The sequence below is a fragment of the Anopheles merus genome, chromosome 3L (assembly GCF_017562075.2).
Source record: "Anopheles merus strain MAF chromosome 3L, AmerM5.1, whole genome shotgun sequence".
NCBI classification, from domain to species: Eukaryota; Metazoa; Arthropoda; class Insecta; order Diptera; family Culicidae; genus Anopheles; species Anopheles merus.
Window position 1 is genome coordinate 3,003,274 of NC_054085.1, and position 26,037 is coordinate 3,029,310.

The 26,037-nt window shown below is 40.9% G+C and overlaps 1 protein-coding gene across 1 annotated transcript; it reads left to right on the forward strand.

The window, feature by feature from the left end:
• The first annotated feature begins 13,518 nt into the window (after window positions 1-13,518).
• LOC121598724 lies at window positions 13,519-17,206 on the forward strand. The gene is made up of 5 exons (XM_041925957.1): window positions 13,519-13,549; window positions 13,957-14,127; window positions 14,531-14,719; window positions 15,069-15,304; window positions 17,159-17,206. The coding sequence occupies exons 1-5, from the start codon at window positions 13,519-13,521 to the stop codon at window positions 17,204-17,206; spliced, it is 675 nt and encodes a 224-aa protein (XP_041781891.1).
• Window positions 17,207-26,037: the final 8,831 nt, after the last annotated feature.

A 26,037-nucleotide genomic window follows, 5' to 3' on the forward strand; every position in this document is an offset into this window, starting at 1 on the left:
CAAAGCTAGAATTAGATTCGAGTACCTGCTCGAAAACACGGTGTTATTTACATTTACCCCAAGGTGCATTAAAGAGATCACGTGGTGGAATCTAGATTCAAAGTGTATGTAGTACAGGTGGTCTCATAGCATGTTTTTTAAAACCAAATTTGAATATCACTTTTTGATTAGATGGGTGAAAACTTTTGTTCAAACAAGCTTTCTTGAGGCTTAACGAATACTCAAAACACTCTGAAAATCTTCATTCAGAAGCAGAAGCGATAAAAATCAGCCTTCTAAATTCATACACCTTGGGATAAGCCCACCTGTATATTATACTCACTTAGATAGCTGCTTGAAAACTGCTATACAATGCAAACAGCTGACAGGCTGAAATTTCAGCCTACGAACTTACAACGGAAAGGGCCCCAATATTTATTTTTTATCCATAAATTATTCTTTTTGCGGTGTTATTTGTCGAAAAGATCACTATTTCAATTTTTGTGGATTTTTTCAAAATAAAATGTCAAAATTCAGGTGTATAGAATGCTAAAATTTGCACTGTTATATCTGCTCTCGAGGTGCTATAATTATAACTGCTAAAACTACCCGCCATCCAATTGACAGCGATTTGCGAGGGCGCGCGAGGGCTCGCACGCCATACAAGTTCACTGCCCCAGAACCCTCGCATTAAAGAGCTTGCGAGCCTTGGTAGTTTTTCACCCCTAGTTTTAGCATCCGCCATGCAATTTATAGCGATTAGCGAGGGCGCGCGAGGGCTCGCACGCCGTACAAGGTCACAGGCCCACATCCCTCGCATTAAAGAGCTAGCGAGCCTTGGTAGTTTTTTTCACTCCTAGTTTTAGCAGTTATAATTATAGCACACCGACAGCAGGTATAACAAATTGTAGCATACTAAACACCTCAATTTTGAGATTTTATTTGGCAAAAATCCAAAAAACTTGGAAAGGGATCTTTTCGACAAATAACACAGAACATAAATTATTTGTGTATAGAAATATTTTTTAAAATATCTTAAGATTTCGAGCAGATGATACCACTTGCAACCCTCGCAATGTTTGACGGGCAGTTATAATTATAGCTCCCCGAGAGAAGGTATAACATTGAAAATTATAGCTCACTAAACACCTACATTTTGAGATTTTATTTTGCAAAAATCCACAAAAATTGAAGAAGTAATCTTTTCAGCAAATAACATCTCAACAACAAAAACTTATGTATGAAAAATAAAGATTGTTCAATGACCTTATGATTTCGAGCAGATGATACTACTCCCAACCCTCGCAATGTTTGACGGGTAGGGGCGAAAAAAACTGCTTGGGCTCGCAAGCTCTTTGATGCGAGGGCTCTGGGATTGTGAACTTGTATGGCGTGCGAGCCCTCGCACGCCCTCGCAAATCGCTGTCAATTGCATGGCGGGGTACCAGCATAGCTAAATCGTTACCCTAGCAGATAAAAATTATGTACATAAGTTTTGCGTTCTTGGATAGTATTTTATGTGTTTCGGCCTTCAGGGACTTTGTGGATACGTTTAGGGGTAACCGGGGCAAAATGGGCATGTTACAGGGTGTCTCAAGCCAGCTCAACATCGTAACACTTTTTTCGAACACGTTAAACGATTGTCAACATCGTACATAAAATTCGAATCCGTTAACTCTTTTCAAATTGGTAATACTACGTTTTGAACGCGTAAAATCCCAACTCGAATCTGGAAAATGTATAATGGGTGACAAGACAGCCAACATGCATTTTCCAGATTCGAGTTGGGATTTTACGCGTTCAAAACCTAGTGTTACCAAATCGAAAAGAGTTTACGGATTTGTAAATGTAGCTAAATCTCACTTCTCACTTTCCACAAAGAAAACGCGTTTGGCTTTTTTGGTTTTCAAGTGGCAATTGAACCGGTTTATTTTTACGATTTGACATAACAACCGTCACCGGGTTGCATCACTTCGCTTCACTCTTAGCTGTCAGAGGTTGACGTTAGGGCACCTACTTTATAAATTTCTACAGATTCGAATTTTATGCACGATGTTGATAATCGTTTGACGTTTTCGAAAAATAGTGTTACGATGTTGAGCTGGCTTGAGAAACCCTGTAGGCAGTTTACTGAATATTCCTTTGAATATGCCACAAAACTCAATTTTTCTTCCATTATTGTATGCCTCCACCCTTTATCTATGGATTAAAAGTGTCAAATAGAATGAAAACAACTTAAAATCATGAAAACAGTGTAAAATAAAAGTTGATGTTTTACGAGACGCTATTTTGCCATTCGGGGTAAAATGGGCATAGCCATGGGGCAAAATGGGCATATGTAAACAAACTGTGAAACGTCAATACACTGGGGCAATATGGACCACAATAACTCCGCTTGGGTAATGGTCTATGCTTTTGCGCACGTTTCGTGAAATGTATTTTCGTTCTATCTTTTGTTTTTCTGGAAAGCCCTTTAAATTCTTCCAAAAATATGTTATCAAAATTAAAACAGTTTACACGTTTAAATCTACAAAATCGAATCTTTTGAAGCTGTGCCTGTTATCATTATTGAGGCGACAAATACAACACCATAGCCTCACCAAGCGCCGTATGTCAAAAGCATCTGCCCATTTTGCCCCAAGCGTAACTGCCCATTTTGCCCCACGTGAAGCATTTTTTGTATTTTTTGTTATATTAGTAAAAATACGCATTCAATCGCCTTGCTTTCTTCAGACAAATTGTATAGAAATATCGTATCTTTAAAAAAATATCATGTAAAACTTCAACGCATCCCTGTGACATTGGTTTAAGCTTATTTTCGAAGTGGCAAAAATTACATCTATATGATACTAAATCTTATTTTGTATTTTTCTTGGTTGTTTGTTATTTAAGGGTTATGAAACTTACATGGTGTTCATAGAACACTAATGAATATATTTTGAGCATTGGAAAGTATCTTTGTAGTGAAATAATGCTTAAATAGAGAGTGCCCATTATATCCCGCTTTCCCCTAAATATGTAATTGAATGTAACTATTTCCCGAGTCAAGTTCGATGAGCTGACTCGAATAGAATATTCCTCCTAAATCTCTTCCACCAACTTTCTCAAGGAGAGACTGCAGCCCTCATCAATCTAAGAGCGTAACGATATTACTGCTACCTCAGGTAGTTTTATAACGGTACAACCACCACGTTTTGCCGATGCCTTTGGCCAGTTTTGCGAAATTTTCGAAGAATATTATATATACTGGATTGGTTTATCCCCACCCGCTGTGCAAAGCGATGGAAGAAATCATGGTGTTCGGAGAATTTTGAGTAATATGAGCTAATTTCAATGTGTCCGGAAATAAACATGAATTATTGGATATACGGTACAGTTTTAATAGGAGAGAACCAAGCACAGTATTGCATTTCTTGTGCTGCTGGAATGCCATCTGGACCGGGATTATATGACTGTTTTAGATTTTGTATTGCTTGTAAAACTGTGCTAAGGTGTAAGTTTAGATTACTGTCGTTGATTACATCGGTGGGCGTGTTAGGAGTACTATTAGAGATTGATGCTTTGGTTTTGATTGATTCAGCATACACACTTGAAAAATGTTCAGCTAGAAGGCTGCAGCAGCCGTCAGTACCGGATGCAGAGAGATTGCCAAGAGTTAGATGAGAAGGGATATCATTAGATTTACGACGTTTATCAGCATATCCCCAAAAGGCTTTAGGGTGAATTTTAAACTGTGCTTGCACTCGGTGGACGTAAGATCTAAAGCAAGCCCTGTTATATATGCGATATGCATTAGAGACGTATTTGAATATGCGCTTATGATGAGTATCTCGCATGTCTTGATAATTACGTAGTGTGCGATTGCGATCTCTTTTGAGGGAGCGGAGTGTAGAGTCAGACCAGGGAGGGGAGTTGTTAGGTTTATAGGTAGGACAGCAGGAAGGGAAAGCCGAGATAATATTAGCATTAAAAGTAGTAACCGCATCATGAATTGAAATATCTGTATCTAAGAACGACCAGTTAATATTCGAAAGCATAGCTGAAAGTTTACAGTAATCCATTTTTAAGTTATATCTACGTATATATGACAATACTGAGCGCGGAGCCTTTTGATTATTTGCAGAGAGCGAGAATTCTAAAGCTGGACGAAAATCATCTGGTCTAAGTAAAGGTGCTACAGCCGATAGCACCTGAGAGTTTACATCAACTGCGCTCTCATTAACAAAATTCAGATCTAATTGACGTCCCAGACTATTTTTGATCCCTGAGATTTGACGAAGACTACACTCTGTTATTATGTCGCAAAATACATTATGTTGAGCGTTGGTTGATGAGTGTGCATTACTTCAAAACATAATAGTTTTCAATGGGCGTCCTAACAATAGAAGGCATATTGAAATCACCTAACAAAAATCTTGAATCGTTTCTTTTTAGGCGGTGTTGAACCACATCAATACTATTGCTATTAGCGAATAGCCTTAAAGGCTATTTAACACGTTATTTGATATCATACCTGGTGGGATATAAATGCCGCCTTTGGAGATACTCTCTGCATCCTTATCTTTACCCAGACCATCTCGATGTTGGCTGGAGATGATCTCAATTCGGTGATCAGATCCGTTGCACACGCAATTAGTACATCACCACCACGAGAGTGTGCGCTGTTATTAGGAGAGCGGTCGCAACGGTAAATGTTGTATTTGTTACCCGAGAAGAGCGAAGACGGTATTTAATCGTTTAGCCACGTTTCGGTAAAAACAATGACGTCATAGATGTCATAGATTGACATATCCTGTTGGAGTTCTCTTAGTTGTTGTAGTTATTGATGTCGAGGGATCGTATGTGTGGGTTATAAATTGGATGTGTGAGCAGTGGCCAGCGGTGGTGCTATTAGTGTATGATTGTATGATGATAGAGGTTATGACAGGTTTCACGCGTAAAACCGATGTTTTTATTTGTTATTTGCGGTTATCAATAAATTCGCTGTAGGTTATAGTGCATGGCCAAGCGGACAGAGAGAGTGCTTTGTCCCTTAGTGCTGACGACATCCCAACTTTGAAGGATACAAATGTTAGTGTGCCAGAATCACGATCTTTCGGTGTCCGCTTGATGATGACGTCATCAGTCCCAAGTTATTCCTTAACGAATGTCTCAACCTCGGATTCGGATACCGAAGGAGCGATACGAAAATCTTGGTGGTGCTGGGGGTACCGTCAAAGTAGGGTGAGACGATGTTGGCGGTGCTGCTGTACCCGAAAGAAGTGCTGGGATCACATCCGGTGAAGGCGGTGATCGATCGATGAGTCTACGCTTCGATGTGTTGGACAGGTCTTGTTGAGGTGTTGTGTGTGCGGTGAGTGATGGTCTGCGTAGTGACGTTGTCGGTGCAAGTGGAGTGGAATGGCTTTTGCTCGAGGAACCATATCATCAAGTGCAGTGGCTAACACTTTTTTAGTTTCGTACAAAGCCGAAATCACGCGCCGCTCAAATTCCGCTATTAATTGCTTTTTGAGAGATGAGAGAGCAAATGACAGCTCTTGTAGCATCAAGGATCGACCAGTACGTCACGACTCTAGGCAATCCAAACAAAACCACAGGTACTGTTTGTCTGTTTTAGTGAGTTCCTTGTACACGGCACTTGTAACACTAATACAGGAAGTGTGGAACCGGCGTTTACAAACACCATCACACGTGTATGTCGGGTTATCTGAGATCACAGGGCGCGAACAAGTTACGCAAATATCGGTCATTATGAAATGCGTTGACATCCGAAAATTTACTGAACTATAACGAGTGTAACAATTCACTGAAGCAGAAGATACTTGGGAAACTGTTGCGTTTATGTGGCAACTGTCGGAAGTGATCAAACCGAGTAGTGTAGATTAATTACGACAATAATACTGTGGACGAAATCGGAAGGACGTTTGCACTCGATGACGAATGAGACGTGAGTGATATACAGATTTTTCCACATCCACATCCACATGCTTGTCTTATTGTACCGTCTGTTCCCGGGAACGTTTCTGTAACAATCGCGCGCTTTAATTCTTTTCTCGGTCCCTCCGGGATAAAAACTAAGTCTCCCGGCTTAAGCGGCGTGCACGGCTCAAGCCACTTTGTACGGCGGTTTAGTGTTGGGACGTATTCTTTTAGCCATCTATCCCGCATTGCTTCGGACAACACGATTGCTCGCTTGTAGCTGCTCTTAAGGGCATTTGCTAGGTCTGGCATCACTCGCAGTTTTTCTTTTCTTATTGTTGAGCTGCCTAAAATGAAATGGTTCGGTGTTAGCACTTCATTATCCGCGGACGTTTGGGGCATATAGGTCAGAGGTCGGGAGTTAATCAAATTTTCCACATCCGTCAGCGCGGTGATCAATATTTCATCGTTCAACCTCCTTCCATCATCCAACGCGTTCAATCCCTCTTTCACACTACGAACTATCCGTTCCCATACCCCATCCATGTGTGGTGCTGATGGAGGATTGAAGCTCCATTTAGTGTGTGTGTCCGTAAAGGTGGCTGCGCAGGTAAGATTAACTTCCTTTAGTTGTTGTTTTAGCTCGTTGCTCGCGCGTTGGAAATTGGTTCCGTTATCGGAAAAAATCTCTGTCGGTGGTCCTCTACGGCAAACGAATCTTCTGATGGCCATTATACATGATTAAGTCAATAGGCTATATGCGACTTCGAGGTGGACCGCCCTCGTTACTAGACAGGTGAAGACAGCCACATATCGCTTTTCGTTGCGGCGCAAGTCAGTAATGTCTATTGGTCCCAGATAATCGACTCCTACATTTGTGAACGGACGCAGAAAGGGGGTAAGTCTTTGCGCAGGTAGTTGTGCCATTCTTTAGTTTTGTGGTTTACATTTCTTTATCTTGCAGCGTTGACAGCTTTTCATTTCTCTATCAAACGCTGCTCTCAGAAAGGGGATATAGAAACGTTGTCTAACCTCATTCACTACGGTTTCCCGATTAGCATGCCCATATGTTTCGTGATAGTGACCCAGGAGTGATGACGTTATGGCATGTTGCTGGGGCAGAATGATTGGGAATCGTGCATCATAGGGTTATGGGATATGGTTAGCATTTGCGGTTCGTCCATTGACTCTCAATAATCCCATCTCATCCGTAAACGGGTCGATGTTGTATCGGGGGCTCGTTTTATCCATGCCCGATTTTGCTTCATCATTTGTTTGTTGCGATAGGATTTTTAGCTCTTTGTGGTAGCATTTTGTTTGAGCGAGTTTATATAAGAGTATTTCGGCACGTTGAAGTTCCTCTGATTCTATCGGAGTAATTGCAGCTCGCTCTACTCTCAGAATAACTTTGGCTTGATTTTCAGTAGCCTTTAGTGCCTTAGTACTCTCGCCTTTTAGTTTTAGCTTACAGTTCTCTACGAATCTGTGGACAAATACAATTGTTCGTAATAATATTTTCCACTAATTATATTTTCCACGTAATGATATTTTCCATAAGAGACATGGCTGGAAGCGTAATGGAATGGGTTAGCATAGGTACCCTTCTTTCTTCCATCGTTGGTTCTACGGTCTTTTGCTCCGGCCGGATTTCTTCTGGATGGTAGTGAAACGATGGACCATTTAACCACCTGCCCTTTTCGTTAATATCTGTGTCCTTGTTTCATTTTGTGAGGCACTCGGCAGGATTTTCTTTTGTAGGGACATATCTCAAATTAGCACTGTCGGTGAGTGTTCGAATTTCTCCGATTCGATGTGCTATGAATGGCTTAAATTCCCGAGGAGGTGATCGAAGCCATGAAAGTACGACTTGAGAATCTGTGTGTATGTACTTTTCTCTCACATTATAATCGTGATTGTCACACACCGCTTTCATCAATCTCGCTCCCAGCAAGGCTGCCTGCAACTCAAGTCTTGGTACTGATAAGTGTTTCAAGGGTGCCACCTTGCTTCGCGACATTACTCATGCGCAGCGGATTTTTCCTCCATCATTTACTTGGAAATACGCCACGCAACCATAGGCTTGTTCGCTCGCGTCGGTAAACACGTGTAATTGCATAGGTTCTTGGGGCATCGAGCTAGCGCTTTTGAAGTACCATCGTGGTATTTTCAGTTCAAACATGTTGGGAAGTGTAGCGGTCTATTTTGTCCATTTGGCGAATTCATCGTCGCTCATCTGTTAATCCCAATCGATGTGTGCTCGCCAAAGATCTTGCATAAACAAGCGGCCATGGATTAACACAGGAGCTAGTATTCCCAAGGGATCAAAGATGCTCATAATTACTCTTAATGCCATTCTCTTTGTTGGTCTTTTCCCTTCATTCACGTAGGGGATTAAGTCTTTGTGCCAAGCTGAAGAAAATTGGAAAACATCTTCTGCCGGGTCCCAGACCATAACGAGCACTCTTGTCTGGCAATCATCAGTTGTAGTTTTGAAAGCTATCGGGTTTTGATTTGTTTGGCATTCTTTCAGACGCTCTAAAACGATGGAGTCGTTGCACACCCAGTTTCGCATATTAAAACCAGCTTGGGAATGAATTAGTCGAAGTTGTTTTGCACGCTCGATTGCTTCTTCTTGCGTATCGCAGCTGTCGAAATAATCATCCATATCCATATCCCAAGACCTTTTAGAAGTTGTGAGTTCAAGGACGTCCCACCTACCTTTGCTGCAGCATCCCAAACTAGCCGTTTTTTCTCGGTTTCTTTGGATGCGGCACGATGTTAAGAGGAAGGTACCTGTCGTGATTTTCGCTCATTTTTACAATTTTATTTTTTATCGTTTGCACTTGCCGATCTTTCATCAACACAATTAATCACAAGACTGACTCAACTCCTCCTGTCAGATTCTGCATGCCGCGCTTTTTTGTTTTCGCTCGCTTCTCTCTCGGTCTCTTTCCTTTTGTTTGGTCTCTCTCTCTCTCTCCGTCTTTCGCCTTATTTCAAATTTCTATGCGCTGCCCGTTAGGTAATACAGTTTTCTCCCGTCTCCTATTTTCTGACCTTTCCGCGTCGCTTGGATATTTAATTCCTGCTATACGCCTCTCAACTCCTACAGTACCATACTCTGTTTGGATCAGCTGAACGGAGCTTTTCGGGTGACGCTATATGGGCAAATCCGTTCTCTACATAGTCCCTAATCTGCTTATGTACCTCAATTTTATGTACAGAGTCTTTTTCTAACTTCTTTTCCAGAGCAAACAGTCCTTTCAAAGCCATCGGTCTGCTGTTTGGAAAGCAAATACTATCATTTTTCCTAAGTAGGCCGGTTATAAACCTACCGCCTATGTTAAATGAGGTGCCTTTTAAATTATTTTTTGCTCTCTCTATGCCTTTGGGTTCCGGAATCGGGCCAGTAAACGTCCCCATATCGTCTAGCAAAAATTGTTGTAGTAGCAATTCGTTTAGTTCGCGGTCAATTTCTTCATTTGCTGTACCCTCGTCGCGAGGTATATCGCGGGCACATTTATCTACTGTTAACTTAACCGGTAGAGTATGTAGGTAGTGTGTTTCGCTCACCGATTGTTGTGGAATCACCAATTCCTCTTGTAGATCCGTATTAGCTCCCTCATCGGGATGGGGCGGGAGCTCTTCCCCGCTGCGCAAAGCAATCGAAAACTTGTCAGCCACTCGCTCAATGTAGCTAGAGAGCAAAAACCAATAACGATAAAGCGAGGTGAAAGGGAAAAGAGGGGAGAAAGAAAACGTGGGTGTAACTATTTTTCGGCCATTATCATTTTTGCGCCAACACGGTCGCGTACCGGAGCTTTTTAGTCAAAAAGAGATAAACACATACAGCGCGCTCTCTCGAAATACCGTAAACGCTTCAACCGATCAAGAGCTTCGATCGGTTCTTCGGACATTTCTGCTCGCTTTCTCGATCTGTTTCGGCGGAAAGCGAGCTAGAAAGCGAGCTCAAAAACTGCTCGATTTTGTTGTGCGGGTCGGTAGGATCTCTTGTAGAAGATCGTCTTGCGTTTCCTCTTTGCGGATGTCTTCGCGGGAACTCTCTTCTAGTTGCCGGGGGATTTGATGCATTCCCAGCATCGTCCTTCCTGTCTTCGCGTTGTTTGGCCCGTAGATGGCCCAGCCCAGGGCGCTCCCCAGGTGACAACTGTTCTACATATTTAGCTTAAACTCCTTGTGAACAGCTCGATTTAACCCATTGCCTCATATAAACGCTTGAAAACATGGATGTGTGAGTGAACAACGATGTGTTGAAGCGTTGATGTTTATGTCAGAACTTCGGTAGAAGCCGGACAAATTAGAAGCTTGCAGTTTCGTCCTCGGTGTTCATCAACCAAAACACTGAGTAAGAAGAAATAAACGATCTATCCAAGAGTATCAGAATAGTGGAGAAACGCAGAGAAAATAACAAAACAACGTGAAAGACTGTTTTATAATAAACTTTTTGTTTGATACGGATTGAAGAGTACGCATGTTTTGTTTTGGACTGGTAGCTTGTGTACAACGTGATGACAATTCTCAAAATGGCACCAGAAAAAACGCTTCACTTTGACGTTTCAACTGTTATAATAAGCTTAAACCCTGCATTATCGCTTGCTCTTTAAGCCAGTTTTAAGCCTGCTCTTTAAGCTTCCAGCAACTCGAAAACGCTAACAATCTGCTCGAAAAAGTCACTTGGGTCCTCATTGCGATGGGTTCGTGGGGTAGACCGAACCGAGTTTCCAGAGGTCGGATCATATCCACATCATTGAGTCCGATCAGCAAGGATGGTTTTGCGTGCTCCAGTGATGACGTTGGAAGGTGCTGCAAGTGTTGCAGCAGTTCCGGGTTGTTTAGAGTCATGGTGCGCTTGGTAGTGCACCTGCTGGGTGTTTTGGCCACGGTGTAGCAAAGTATGGTGACGTCCGTTGCATCCTGGTACACGACACAAAAATCGCGATCTACACGGCTTGGAACCGTGTTTGTTAAGGCATGTCGAGCAGAGTTGTAGCCTTAATATGCTTTCACACCGCTCTTCCACATCCATCCGTTTGAACAGTTCATAATGTTTGGCAACATGTCCATGAATTGCACAAACCAGGCACTTAACGTTACTGAACTGTGAGGCGCTCGAAACACTCATATTCGCTTCCGTTTCGGCAGATTGTGAGTGTACGTGTAAGTGGAAACTTCTAGACGGCCTTGGATGAACTGCTCGGTATGGGGCGGGGGCATACGCGGTAACGTCGCACGCATCATCCACCAAAGCCTCCATAAACTCCCCGAAATGTTATAGTTGGTTTGGCAAACTGGTTTTTAAATCGAGACCATTCCAGCCTCCTCGCAGCGGGAAGTTTTTCCACCAAGTTTGCTAGTGGCAAAAGTCAATCGATCGAAGAAAGACTAATTTTTAAATGTTGTTACGCCTGGTAACAATTTGGTGAGAAGCTGGATAGACTTTCTTAGAACTGGCTTTGTGTGTATTTAAGATGTATTTGCTCAGGGTTGTTGAAGTGACTTTACATATTGCTGAGCGTCAGGTGATCATACAAGTTTACCACTTCTAGTCCGAACGTGATAAGATTATTCAGCTGTTCGGGTTTCAGTGGATCTAACCTCGGCACACTATCCGTAAGCTGTCTTATTAGTTGAGCCGGCTTTCCAAAAAGCTTCTCCAATCGCTTGATGATAAGAGGTGCGGCGTTGGGCAGTCTTAGCTTCGATTGAACGGCATCCCGAGCGGGGCCTTTCAAACACTCTACTAACCTTAGGGTGTTTTCACCGTCCGTGTATCCGCATGCCCTTGTCGACTCGTTGTAGCAGTTGAGGAATACTGCCCATTCCTTCGAGCATCCCGAAAAGATAGGCAAGTTTTTTGGGTACATATCTCGCGCGATGCTTTGCGCTGTCGCTCGCATAGGAGTCTCGCGGGGGATTGATGAGCTTGTGGGTTGCCTACTTTGCAATGGGGTTTCATTGGGTTGTGCGTTGCTCAGCGGTGCCGCTGAAGCGGTCGTCACTATCGGGGTCGACGAGCTTGCCTGCGGCATATGCTGTGATGAGGGTTCAACTTTTTTTTGAACTAATGGGAAAGTTGGTGCTCCTTGCTGCTTCTGCCTTTGTTGCTTCACCCATTCAGCTGTTCTGTCGGTTTTAGTAACGGATGAATAAACCGATAGGTTCTCCAGCTCGTCTTCCTAAGCGTTGCGTTGGGTTTCGTGCTGCAACTGCAGCTCGGCCATCTTCGCCGTAATCTCGGCCTCCATTTTCTGCTTTTCTGCCAGTAATATCTGCTTTTGCAGCGCTTGCTCCTTTTCCAAGCGTTGGAGTGCCACTTGCGCCGATAAACGCGAAGAGTTGGAGGCGGTTTTTTTCGAGTGGCATGTTACGACGGTAGTAATTTTAAGAGGCTTAGTTAACGTTTCTTCGCTTGTAACAGGCATCGACTCCGATCTCTCTGTACTTTTACGAGGATCGGGCTGCTAGCTTGGTCCTGCAGCAACCGCCATCGCTTTCTCACTCTTCGAGCGCCTCGTCTTCATTGACGGTCCTGGCCCTTTTCCTACGCACTTTTCGCACATCCAATATTCTTCTGCCACACTTTCACCAACTCCAGCGCAACTAAAGTGACACCACTTTTTACAATCTTGGCACTCCACCATATCGTCGATGTCGTTTGGTGAATCGCACTTTACACACTCGCACTTACTCGCGGACATTTTGTAACGCAAAATTGTCAAGATTGATCGAAAATTTAAATGAAAAAGTTTTTTAAAGAATGTTGCAACGATCAATGAAGTAGAGGGCTTAAATAAAACACTTGGCAAATTTTCCTTTTAAGAGTGGGAACTGTTTTATTTTCCGACACTTTAAAAAACGTTTTCGCAGTTTCTCCTTTGCTCTTGATGTTGCTACTAAACTTGTTTACGCTTGCGCGCGTCCCTTTTTCTTTACGACTTCAGTTGACTCTTATGCTGACCGTGGCCGACCTGTTTTCTGATTCGTCCCTTTAATGCGCAAACTGGTTATGCTCTTCCAATCAACATCTGTCTCGCTTTGGTAGCATTTCGAAAGCCTTGCACCATTCGAACGGATGATTCGAACACATGCTGTTCGAATAGCTGTCACAGCCAACAATAACAACAACTTTGGCTGTCAATTAGGGACCTCGTGTTAACAACACTTTAAATCCCAAAACAGCTTCTCCCACATCGTCTCAAGATCACACACAAATTCATAAATGCTAACACCCACCAATAGCCGGTCTTCTTGATACAGTCGTCTACTCGTACGACTTAACAATAAGCCCGTCATAGGTTCAAGCCCCAAATGGACCGTACCGCCATACGTAGGACTGACTATCCTGCTATGGGGGAATCAATAAGTCACTGAAAGCCAAGCCCACAAGCAGTGGTACAGGCAGGCGGAAGGCGAAGGCACGGGCTGAAGGTGTTGCCAAGATGTTTGGCATCTCTTACCATTTTGCTAAGGGGAATACCGTTGAGTAATAAGGAATATTTAGTATAAGGGACCAGTACTTCTTCGAAAAAACAATATCATGGTGCAAAATATTATTTATTTATTCACTTCACTTCACATTTTACTGACATTTCATAGAAAATGGGGCGTAATTTTCCATACTCCACCATTGGTACAACTAAACACCGGGGTACCAATTATCGCAGCATGCTATGAATGCATGTTTCAATACTGTCAGTTTGGTCAAAGTGCTAACTAACGAGTGTTGCAATTCCTTTGTCCGTGTCAGTATTCCGTAAAATTTGTATAATTTGCTAAACAATCACCAGGTATGTAGAGTTTAGATTGAAAAGAAAACGTTCGTTCAATTTATGTGTTGTTTTTTTTTTGAATGGCTCCGTCACGTAATTTGAAAACGTGCACCGAAGATGCGTTTAACGACTGTATTAAGTCCATTCATGCCGGTAAAACATTGTACGCTACCTTTAAGGAATTTGCTATCCCGAAGTCCACCATCCGTAACAGAATAAGTGCTAATTGGAGAAATAAGTTGAAACCGGGTCCACGATCTGTACTGAGATTGTGATGAGGAACCAGATGAGGAACAACACATTGCTGACTGGTTGAACGAAATGCAGGATCGTGGATTTCCAGTCACTCGAAGAGTTTTGCTCTTTAAGTTGAAAGAATTTCTAGAACCTAATCCAGATCGAGTGACTCCTTTTTGTTACAACAAACCGCCTAAGAAGCGTATGAGTCTCTGTTTAAATCCCAATAATTCACAATATCTCCTAACTTCTGGTCGCAAATGGTAACGCGGCTTTATGAAGCGCAACAACAGTTTTCCCTTCCGTATGCCCGAAACTTTGTCTAGTGCTAGTATCCGAATTAGTGTGAAAGATATCCGCGGAAATATTGAATGATCCAGCTAGAATTTTTAATGCAGACGAAACCTCATTTTTCCTTTATCCAAAATCAAAAGAGGTTATTGCTCGTACTAGTTCCCGCAATGTTTACGAAGCAGAGCTAGCTGCCGCCAAACATAATGTAACAGTTATGATTGCATTCGGAGCAAATGACATTATTTTACATGTGATACTGCCAGGTAAACGTTTGCGGCAAGAGGTAGTGCAAAGTATTCCTTCCGAATGAGGTCTTGGTCAAAACGAACGCGGTTGGATTAATTCTCCTAATTGTAAGGGATTTATTCATAAAATATTTCACCCTTTTGTCATCAAACGAGGGGTGAAATTTCCTATAATATTATTTGTTGATGGCCATGCATCGCACATTGCAATAGAAGTAGCCGATCTCTGCAAATCACTGGGCATAATATTGATATGCCTATATCCTAATACCACACATATTACACAGCCCGCAGACGTGGCTATATTTAAGCCATTAAAAAACGAATGGAAGCGTGCAGCAGAAGCTTGGAGATTGAAAAATAAGGTTGTGCTCTTAACATCTTGCACTTTGGGTCAGTTTTATGTGAAGCTATTGAAAATGGATAAAAAATCCATCGATTATCAATGGTTTTCGGGCATGCGGATTGCATCCATTTGATGCTAATGCGGTAGACTATTCCAAGTGCATTGCCAAGACAGCAGCTGCTTTTAAAGTTGAACAGTCTGAAGTTGATGACTTTTGCGATTCTCTTCGTACATCAATTATGGAACCAAATAGCACAGCTAGACAGGAAGATAGTGGTGAGAAAAACGTCACAATAAGCATGGAGCGTATAATTGAGGCATACGACCTGATTGGTTTTGGTATGAGAACTAAAATCGAAGGAGACGTGAACCTCTTGTCTCGTGAAGATCGTGTTATTCGCTTTTTTTACAGTGAATTTGTTCGTCCTCATGTTGTATTCGATCAACAAAGATCTGCAATGAATAACTTTGAGACCAATTCTACGGATATCGATGTAAGCAAATCTGAAATTGTTCACATTCAGGACACTGAAATGTTGCCAAATATATTCCCTTTGGATGAATATCTTTCCGATGAACCACGAACTGACAATATTATGTTAGAGCGGTCTAAGGATTTCGAGCATGGCAAGTAAACAAAATCTGACGTTTGCAAAATAAATTTTGCCAAAAGAACTATAAAACATTTGCCCAATTGATATTTATTTTTTTATTACACCCGGCGTCGCCGGGCGACTCAATGTGCGGTATATCTCACATTTCGTGCGGGCTCAAAGTCTTCTGGATCTCAGCAGTCGGTTAAGCCCGTAGTTTACACGATTCCTCTGCACAATGCGTCTCCGGATTTCGCTGCTGATGTCGTTGTCCGAAGTAACGACCGTCCCGAGATAGCAAAACTCCTTTACCACCTCGAGACTGTCGCCGTCAACTAATACACTGCTTCCCAGATGGTCTTAGTCGCCGGCAAGCAGGTACTTCGTCTTCGTCGCATTGATTCTCAATCCAATTCTTGCTGCTTCGCGTTTGAGTCGGGTGTACGCCTCACAAACCTTTGCTGTTGTCCTGCCAATGATGTCGATGTCACCCGCGAAGCCAAGAAATTGAAGAGACCGGTAGAGGATCGTACCACGGATGTCGTAGTCTAGCCCCGCGTCTTGAATGACACCTTCCAGGGCGATGTTGAAGAGCAGACAGGAGAGTGGCCTCTAACAGCCGGATCAACTTCCCAGGGAAGTGGTACCGCTGCATGATACTCCATAGCTCCTTCCGGTCTATGGTATCGTAGGCCGCCTTGAAGTCGATTAACAGGTGGTGCATTGGGATCTGGAGCTCTCGGCTCTTCTGGAGGATCTCCCGTAGAGTGAAAATTTGGTCGGTGGTGGATTTGCCTCCAAAAAACCCAGCTTGGTAGCTGACGACAACATTTGTAGCAAAGGGGCGCAAGTCTGCAGAACAGGATCTGGGACACGTCACGCACACTGTCGTACGCACACTAAGCGCGGGCCGCTTAGTGCGTGTCGTGCGCTCGAACAAGTGAGGTGTTGCGAGCAGCCGGTCGAGCAGGGCTCCCAGTAGGGCACACTGCGGCTGGTACGCGGCTGAGATTATTTTAATATGCTTATTGTGTAGCGTGTCTAGTGCGTATTATTTATTATTGTGTACTATTCATATAAATTAAAATAAAAGTACCTGAGTGCCAAGGCAACCGTTAAACACAACAACTATATTGGGTAAAACCAGGTTTACTGGGCCAGCTAGACTTTCTATATAAAAACAAACGAAACATTGAACTTAATAAAGGACATACCGATTGTTGCAAACTATTGCAACAGCACTCTTTCTTTCGCCCGTAGTAGTGTATTAGGTATTAAATAACAAGCGTTTTCTTAAGCAGTCTTATATCATATTTTTATTGCAACGCTAAAAATCAATCGCTTGACTCGGGCTACCGCGAAAGAGTGGCCTTCGGTCATTGCCTTAGCCACGATGTTCGGGAGCCTTTGAGCGATCGGGAAGATTCGGCTCGATCGGTATCGGATGCTTCCCACACTATTATTATTAACTTAATTATTATTAACACCGATCCTAACACAGAAACATGCCTGTCATCATTGGCTCAGTGTATTCCATTGCCTCAAGACTCATTAGATTTAGTACCACTGAAGTTAAAAAAAAACCTATGTCCTACAGAATATCACCACACTCAAAATGAGGCATTTGAGGAAATATGTGCGATTGATTTATCTGCTGATGGGCCTGATCGGGAACGAAAGTCGATAACGGAGTGGATAATTTAGTGGATCGGTTAGCAAAATTCCCATGTTATCCAATTGCGTTTTCTCAATCAGAATCATCGCTATCCGATCGGATTGGCAGTGAAGTGGAATTGTGTTTAACCTTAGCAACGTGATTAAAAAGTCGAGCAGTGGTATATACAGTTGAAAACTTCAAATAAAAATAAACCATTTCAGCCGGATAGCCATATCTACTGCTCCACCCTAGTTGATATAGCAGTGGAAAACTAAATAATATTAAAAACCATGTTTAACAGCTCGCAAAAGATTATGTTTTATCGCTGTTTGAGTTATTTGAGATGTTTTATCACTCAATTTAGCTAAAATATTATATTTTAGAAGAAATAAATTTACCTGTTATTTTAATAAATAATCAAATCACATAAATTTAGGTTTATAACAGGTTTTTATAATTCAAGCTAAGAAATAAGAAACCAACAAAAGAAATCCTTTTCTGCTAATCCTTCTCTTTAATAAAACCTTCAGTTATGGCCTTATGGCATGTAAGAATCGGTTCCGACACGTAAATACAACGAGATTGAAAAGACGCGTAAGATCACTAGGTACAAGAAAGTGTAAGAAAATCATATCCGTTGAAGAAGCGAGTTCCGGTCGGAATCGTTTGCGTTGTCTTGCCGCTATCGAAGATGCTGTACCTACTTGTACCTTCCGGACTATCCCCAAAAACTCGGGGTCTCTTATGCAAGGATACAGCCCGGGAATGTTCGGAATGACTCACACATCGCTAAGTTCCACGCCTCGTGACAAACGCGTCATCCAATGATTTTTTGTGTTCATCCATTTAAACGAATATGTACACTTTAATAGCATATATACTTGTAGCATATTTGCTAAACAGAACTTATTGTAAACCACACTATCAGGATAAAGCTGAATCAGGAATAATTTCAAATGTATCAACAGTAGCAGAAATTTTGGAAGATACAAGATCAAGATGCGAGAAAAAGATAGAACTAGGAAATATAATAACCGATATGATAGCGTTAAAAACAAAGAATACAAAAATCCTATGCAATCAGATAGAAGAGCTTACTGAAAAATAAAAAATATTAGGGTAACTGTACCAGTTTTCGGCACGCTAGTGCAGCAGTTTCACAAAAACTGCTCACAAATAAACATTTTTTATTATTTTTCATGAAAGTGATGTTATTCTGGTTGATAAACTATCACAATAAGTTACTTTTTTTTTATTTGCCGGTTCAAAGCCCTTTTTCATAAATATTCGTAAAAATGCAAACATTGCTTTTGTTCCTATTTTCGGCAGTTTGTTCCTATTTTCGGCAGGTTGTGTTCCTATTTTCGGCTGCGCGAATACGGGTCAGAAGATGTTATTTTCTATGTAAATATGTACAAAAAAAATGTTTAAATCAATTTTACACTCTTACTTTCCTAATACTGATGTTAAAAAGCACTTTAATTAATAATTTTATGTTGCTTATTTTGGCCCGTTTTGACAGCCATTTTGATGCGACGTTTAAACAGAGCAGCCATTGACAGTTTGATGGTCATAGCGTACGGTGCGAATTGGCTTACAAATATTTATTTTTCTCTTAAGTTAGTGCATTGTTTGTCGTAAAATTGGTTATATTTGGTACAAGAAAGGTCAAATTATGTGTCGATATACGCATTGTAGTGTTCTGATCAAGTTTTAAAGAAATATTTAGCCAAATCCAAGTTGTGTTATTGTTCCGAGTTTCGGCAGGAGCCCACAACATTGAGCTGTCAAAAATGAACATTTACTGTGTACCTATTTTCGGCAGCATTTAAAGTGAAAAATAACCTGTTTATCGTGATTTTAAAATTCCGAACAAGTAAGAATAAATTAAATAAGCATAAAATCTTTAATATACACCACTTTTTCATTGTTTTACTGTTCTGATTCTCTTAATCACAAAACCTGCCGAACCATTGGCTGACAGCAAAGCTGCCGAAAAAAATCACATTTTATTTGATATTTTGAAAAATACGTAATGAAATGGTGTGAAACTTCGTATGTGAATATCAAATAATTACACTTTCACTACAAAATTGTGTTTTGTGAATTTTTTTACCACATTTGTGCAGAATTTCACGTTTTTAGCTACACTGCCGAAAATAGGTACACTGCCGAAAACTGGTACAGTTACCCTATATATACAAAAATATACCAGCCGATGTTGCAAACGAATTGGCAGTAAGAAAAGGAGTAGTAACTCTTATTGATAAAATTACAAATACAGACTCAAGAACAGCTCTCATTATAGGAAAATTTGAAACAATATACGGAGCGACTAGGATAGTAAATGAATGTGAATCTAGGCAGAACATCGCACAGATACATCATTTCCAAGGATCAAATAACTATAACAGAAATAACAATAGGGATTTTCATCATAAAGACACCCTAACTAATTTTCAAATTTGTCCAAATTTTAATCAATCAATAACAACTCAAACAACACCCAACAACTACAGTTATAGAAAAAATAACAACTTCAGTTTCTATAAACGCCACCATCAGTTAAACAATTGTAGTAGCCAGAGTCATGTTAACCAAGCATATAATAATTGCGAATACAACTATAACAAAAGTGGTCAAAACAGATCCAATAATATCCAATGTTTTTAAATCAGAACAGCACAGAACAGAAATTTTGAACAGTACAATAATAATAATCAACTAAATAAGAATCATATTTACCACCAAAATGATGAAGATTATAGAAATACTAATGAAATGAATAACTAAGCTAAAAAATATTGTAAAAATATTAACAGCAAAGCAAACTATAATGACAGAAAATATGAAGATAAATTAAAAAGAAGAAATGCAGCAAATAATGAAACAAATATATGAATATGAAAAGATGAAGAGACAACTATGAAAGAATAATTAAAGAAAATAATAACTTAACAAAAGAATATGAAAATGATAGTAACAATGATTATAAACACGAAAACAAACAAATATCAAAATCAAAATACTCAAATCAACAAATCAACAAATCAACAAATCAAAATATTCAAATGATTACAACAAGTAATGACAATGAGAACAATATGGTTGAAAAACAAGTAACAAAGAGTTTAATACTGCTAGACAACATGGAAATAAATGAGGAAATTTATCGCAACAACAATCATGCAACAGAGCAAAAACATATAAAAAGAAGAAAACGTAGCATCAAATCAAAAAAGAAATATATAAATGAAACAAACTATGATTTATATTGCCAGGATAAAACGGCTAGAAACATGAATTATTCCACATTATGTGATGTAAATTTAAAAGAACCAAAAAGAACTATTGCTTATGAAAAATATCTAAAAGAGCTCCTTGTAAAATTTCATAACGCTATCTCCATGCCGAAAGTCATAAGATCTATAAAAGCAGAAAACTCTAGAAACGAACTCAACAAAACAATCATACGAAAATGTAAATATTGTAAAAGAAAATTAAATATTCCCAATTCTTTTCCTCAAGATAAAAGATATATTTACATAAAATATTACCCACCTTAAGATGTAAGAAACAATTTTTAAAGTTAACCATATAAGCATAGGTAAAACCACATCTTAATGAAATGAAAAGAATAACTACAAACAATTTCATTATTTTCGTTATTCTCTTAAAGGGAGGAGGTTGTTGGCACGATATAGACCACATGCGTTCTAAACAGAAAATAATATTTGTAAACATCGATCTGTCAAGAGCAGATCGACGTAACTCCCACTTTACCCGTCAGATGGCGTACCAGATACACCGAAAGGGACGACAGGGTTAGCTTGTGCGACAACTAGTTCTCCCAGAATAGGACCAATCAGCAAGCGGTTCAACTAGGGTCAAGTTCGCACAGCTGATCGAGAACAGGGCGCCATCGCTAACCGAAAAATTAGTTGCAAATTAGATCACGGAAAGAAAGCACCAATTTTAAAACTGCTTGAAATTTGCTTGAAATCTGCGTGAATAAACAACAGTTTGTAAAATTATCTTTACCGTTTGCGACTCACTTAATCGAGTGCTACACACGTAGCAACAGAGGTGCAGCATATCTGCTAAACAGAACTTATTGTAAACCACACTATCAGCTATAGAGACATTGTAACACACTTCGGAAAACCAAATCATACTATTGCAACACATTGATTATATTACATTATAGACCATACCGTCCATAGAAAAACCATTGAGACACATTTACCGAAAACAACCGAAACGCGCAACATAAGCAATTCAAGCGTTACTGCGGCAAAGTGGACAAACAGAGAACGCATAGCTACTTATTGCTAAAAGTGCAGTGTAGGCAAAGATCGACGAACGCACTCGTTCTTTGGCTAGAACAGTTGAAACTTTCCAGAACCTTCGTAAAAACACTAAAAGCGCAGCATAGGCACATAATGACAGACACCTCACTCCGATACAAAGTATAAATTGCACCTCATATAACCTTAACCTTAACCAATAACCTTTAATTAGGACAAAAACACATTCATTAAAATGCACCTCATATAACATTAACCTTAACCAATAACCTTTAACTAGGACAAAAACACATTCCAAAACTAAATGTACGAATCTTATTGAATATAAATAAAACCAATTCTGACCGTGGCAAGTCAGATTCGTTCGGACTGCCAAGATAGGACGTTACGCTTCCTAATACTTCGCTTTCCAACTTATTTCAAGAGTTTAGTTATGTCCCCCTACCCAAGGTAAGGCTTCTAAACTACAACGTTTCCAGTAAGGGAAACCTCCTAAAGGTTTCTATGATCGCTTGGACGATCAAGTGTTGAAAAGTCCGCTTCGAACAAAGTGTTATTCCACCTCGGCTCATGTCAGTAAAAAATGACCTACCACGACGTTGATCGATGTACAGTATGTACCGTATGTACGCTCATCACATTACAAGTTAATGACTTATTAAGAAAACAAGAGTTTCGCCGTATGCTTCACCTCTTGTTTTGGTCAAAAAGAAGAGTGGAGAAATGAAATAAATAATATCAATATAAAATAAACAAGAAAATCACTGTTCGAGATAATTTTCCTCTCCCGTTACTAGAAACATGTGTGGAACATTTAACAGATTTAGATAATCAATAAGCAAATTTTTACATGAATCGATTTAAAAAGTGACTTTCATCCAATAAAAATGCATGACGATTCGATTAAATCTACCTCGTTTGTTACCCCCGATGGTCAATAGGAGCATTTCAAAATACCATTCGGATTAAAAAACGCTCCTTCTGAATTCCAACGGTTCATCAATAAGGGAACGGCCAAAACATCGCCACATGCGATTTTACCACAAGCTTTTGTATGGGATTTCAGGTTTATGACAGCCGCTGCGATTTTGCAGCATCCCAAGCAGCAAAACCCAAACTAGTGGAAAACTTTCCTCTGTGCCAAAGCGAGAGAGCATGTCGTCTTTCTCTAGATTTTGCACGGCACAACGCCCAACATCCTTCGAGTGACACACGCATGCATCTGCATGCGGATTCCACTGAACCGAGACTACCCATCTCCCTCGATGTCCCATGATTTTTGTCAAATCGCGCTCATCCGGGTGTTAGGCATCCTCAGTCTGTCCAGAACTTTCTGTACTGGAGAAATGTACTGGAAGAATGTACTGGAATGATGTGCGATTTTTTGTGCCCCGTGCAAAATATTGTATAGCTGTTTTTTTTTTATAAAACACATGGATTAATTATTGGTTAATCTTCATCAACAGATTTCAATACAGCTCTTACGTAGAACAGCGCACTTCAAGGACACCAAGGATACGGCTAAACATGCGCAGCACCAGTCGATGATATTTTAGCGCGGTGAGTGGAATAAGGAATGAGAGAGCTAGGGTAACGGAAAGTTACCGCAACATTTGGAAAGGGTGAAGGAAAGAGGAAGTCCAATAAATAGCATGCGAAAGTGTGCATAAAGCAAAAAGAAAAAGCGTCACTACTACAACCAGCAATCCGAAAATATAAGGAAAGGGATAAATACATTTGTATGCGTGAGTAGGAACAGCAATTCAAGCATTTGAATGTGTGCGTGAAGGTCGATTTGTGCGATACTGAAAGTTTTTACTTTAGCTGCTGCTCGTGTAAAAATTTAAGGAAATCTTAAAGTAAAAAATGTTTCATACATGGCACCTTCGGCAATTGTTGGTTGGGATCTGGCGTTGCGGCAACATCAAAATCGTTTGATTTTTCCGCACGCCGCTTGCGGCGTCATTTGTCATTTCGATAATTTTGGTGAAAGTGTCCGTTTGTTATTAAATTCATCAACATGGTGCTGGACGAAGAAAATTTGGTCTCATTAGTTGAAGAAAATGATGTTTGTGGTCTCACAAAAACGCAAACTAAAAAGACAAAAAGCACTAAAAACAACTTTGAGATGAAATTGTACGAGAACTAAATATTTCAGGTGAGTATTATATTGCATGTCTATGGTATTTAGCGGTATGTGCATTTCCCGTTAGTAACAAAACATGAGAGAATGTACCGTCTCCTAACTGTAGTCGGGACTATCATATGAAATGTCCCGTCTTGCATAAATGAAACGAGTTTTCTAACCTGAGATAAACATACGTTTCCCCTTATCGCAGTATCTTGTTTGCCTAAGGTTACTTATCCGGCACTACAACCGTATTGTGATTGATATCATGCAGGAGTGGTATTTTTTGCCTCTCGAGGGATTCGTGCCAGTTATGTTAAGCACGATCACTTCCTCCACGGTAAACGATCTCTTTCCTTCCCGTTATTCCTTCCCCTCCCTTCCAGCGCTTCTCACTACTTCCCTTCCGGTACGTGTAGTAGGTTACCCTCGACATAAACTATGCATCGCAAAACTCGCACGGGTACAACGGTTTCTGCGTGTGAGGCGCTGCTACAAGTTGCTTCAGACAAATCTTTTACTTGAACCGCTTGCCACATTATTCACTTATTTTGAGATCTTAGGTTATGAAACGTTCATGATGGGTTTTAAAAATTATATTTGATGTTTTTCAATCATTACGAGTCATCATAACCTGTGTTAATTTGCCAATAGTGCAGGTGATCCTTTCGCTCCACCTAACCATTTTCCCGCAGGATCCCTTGTATACGTTATGAAGCAGCACAGCCACGTGCACGAAACGTCAGCAACACGATCGACCAGCCGACGAAATAAGCAGATCGATGAGCAAGCTAATTCGACGGGTTAGCAACACCGGTCGATTGCTCATGTTGCTGTGTAAGCGACACCGATTGTGTCACCTAACCAAGCGACAGACCGTACGCACGTGTCACCACATCAAACAACTGGACCGGACACGCGTGGCAGCATCGCCAGCTAAAATAATTAATAAATGGTTTAGGCATAGGAGCAATCAGGCAGTTCAGTTTAGGATACCATCAAGTGCGGTTCTTTGTGTTCGTAATCAATACATATTTATTTTTTATAATATTTGACTCGTTAAATACTTAACTTATACACGATTATAACGTATATACGATTGATCGTTGCGGAATTGAGCTGCTCTCCGTTTGGTATCTTTGATGCCGCGGATCCAATTCGATCATTTGACCGCGATGGCGTGGCTCGCTTAGAATTGTAATATGAATCTAATATTTGTTATTTGTTTATTTATTGCGTAACACTCTGGGCGCTGTATGGCTCGTTTTGGAATCACAGCTTTGTTCACTCTCCTTCTCTGTTATTGGTCTCTCAGCAACTCTCAGCAGAGCGTATTGCAGCGGGAAGCAATAGAGAGCGCATATTGCCGAAGTGGCATCGTATGTGAGAATCGGAAAGAGAGCGAACGATCGTAATGCCTGGGTCTATGAAAATGTTGCGGGAACATTTGCTGCCAAATCGTATGGACTAACTGTCAAACTCAAGTTGCGGAAACATTTTTGTTGCAACAGAAACAAATCGATCTGTTTAATGTTTATTTGTTGCAGCATAATTTTCGGACTTTTTTCGGACACCATGTGCAACATAAAAACGGATAAAAATTAATTTCAACTTTTTTTTTAAATGTTTTTGTGAGGAAATACATGCATCATTTTTAATATAAACAAAAAATCCATAATGTTGCAAGTGAACAAATCATGCCACGATATGTTCATAGACCCGGGCCAATGAAACGCTCTCATATCGCTCTTTAATCGTGTACAATGTTCTCCGCAGAAGGCTAATGCAAAATGCCAGCGCCCAGAGTGTTAAAATTCAACGAACCGCGAGTGTCTTTTTACATATCATATTCTAAAATACTTTACAGCCTAACATCATTCGCTATAAATAAGGTGCCTGAAGGAAACAAGTCGATGTGTTGTCGGATGTGTAGCTGCTGTCAGGTTTAACAAATCATACTATTAGATATATTATTGCCACCACAATCCTACATCACCAGGCAAGAATCCTTTTGTTCCTGCTACTATAGTTGGTACAGGTGTAGCGCTGGACGAGCCTCACTCCGCCCCGTACCTCGATGATCCCATCGCTGCTCCCACTTCGGTGATCGGCTGATTGCTGGGGATGCGGAGTTGTAGCTTGAGACAACGCTCGCCACACCCGTTGCTTCTCCCGCATCGATCATAACTTAACCACACCCATCATTGCACCAATACCGGGCGTCGCTCCTGCTCCCGTCTTCCCTCCCGCTCCACCTGCTGCTACTTTGATGAGCAGTCGTAGGCGCGGTAACAGCCTGAAGCGGAAAGCTTTGGGACCGCTCGATGCCATTCCTGCAACTACCGCTGCTAACCAGGCTGTCGTTCCCGTTGTGGACCCGGTTGACGTTCCAGCTGACGAATCCGTCCCATTCTTCGTTGTGGCGAAATTGTTGGCGGAATTCGCGATCGTCCGGTCTAAGCTGGATCGATTGGACGAATCCGTCGAGGGGATGCGGGGGGAGCAAAAGAAACATTATGCAGAAACATCAAGTAACATTTCG

What these genes read in the sequence shown, in the direction of transcription:
- LOC121598724 (XM_041925957.1), top strand. Translation starts at nt 13,519, where the DNA reads ATGGGGCGTAATTTTCCATACTCCACCATTG. An exon ending in ACTGGGCATAATATTGATAT is followed by an intron (nt 14,720 to 15,068) that starts GCCTATATCCTA and finishes CAAATAGCACAG; the next exon opens with CTAGACAGGAAGATAGTGGT. An exon ending in CCAATTCTACGGATATCGAT is followed by an intron (nt 15,305 to 17,158) that starts GTAAGCAAATCT and finishes TTTCTCAATCAG; the next exon opens with AATCATCGCTATCCGATCGG.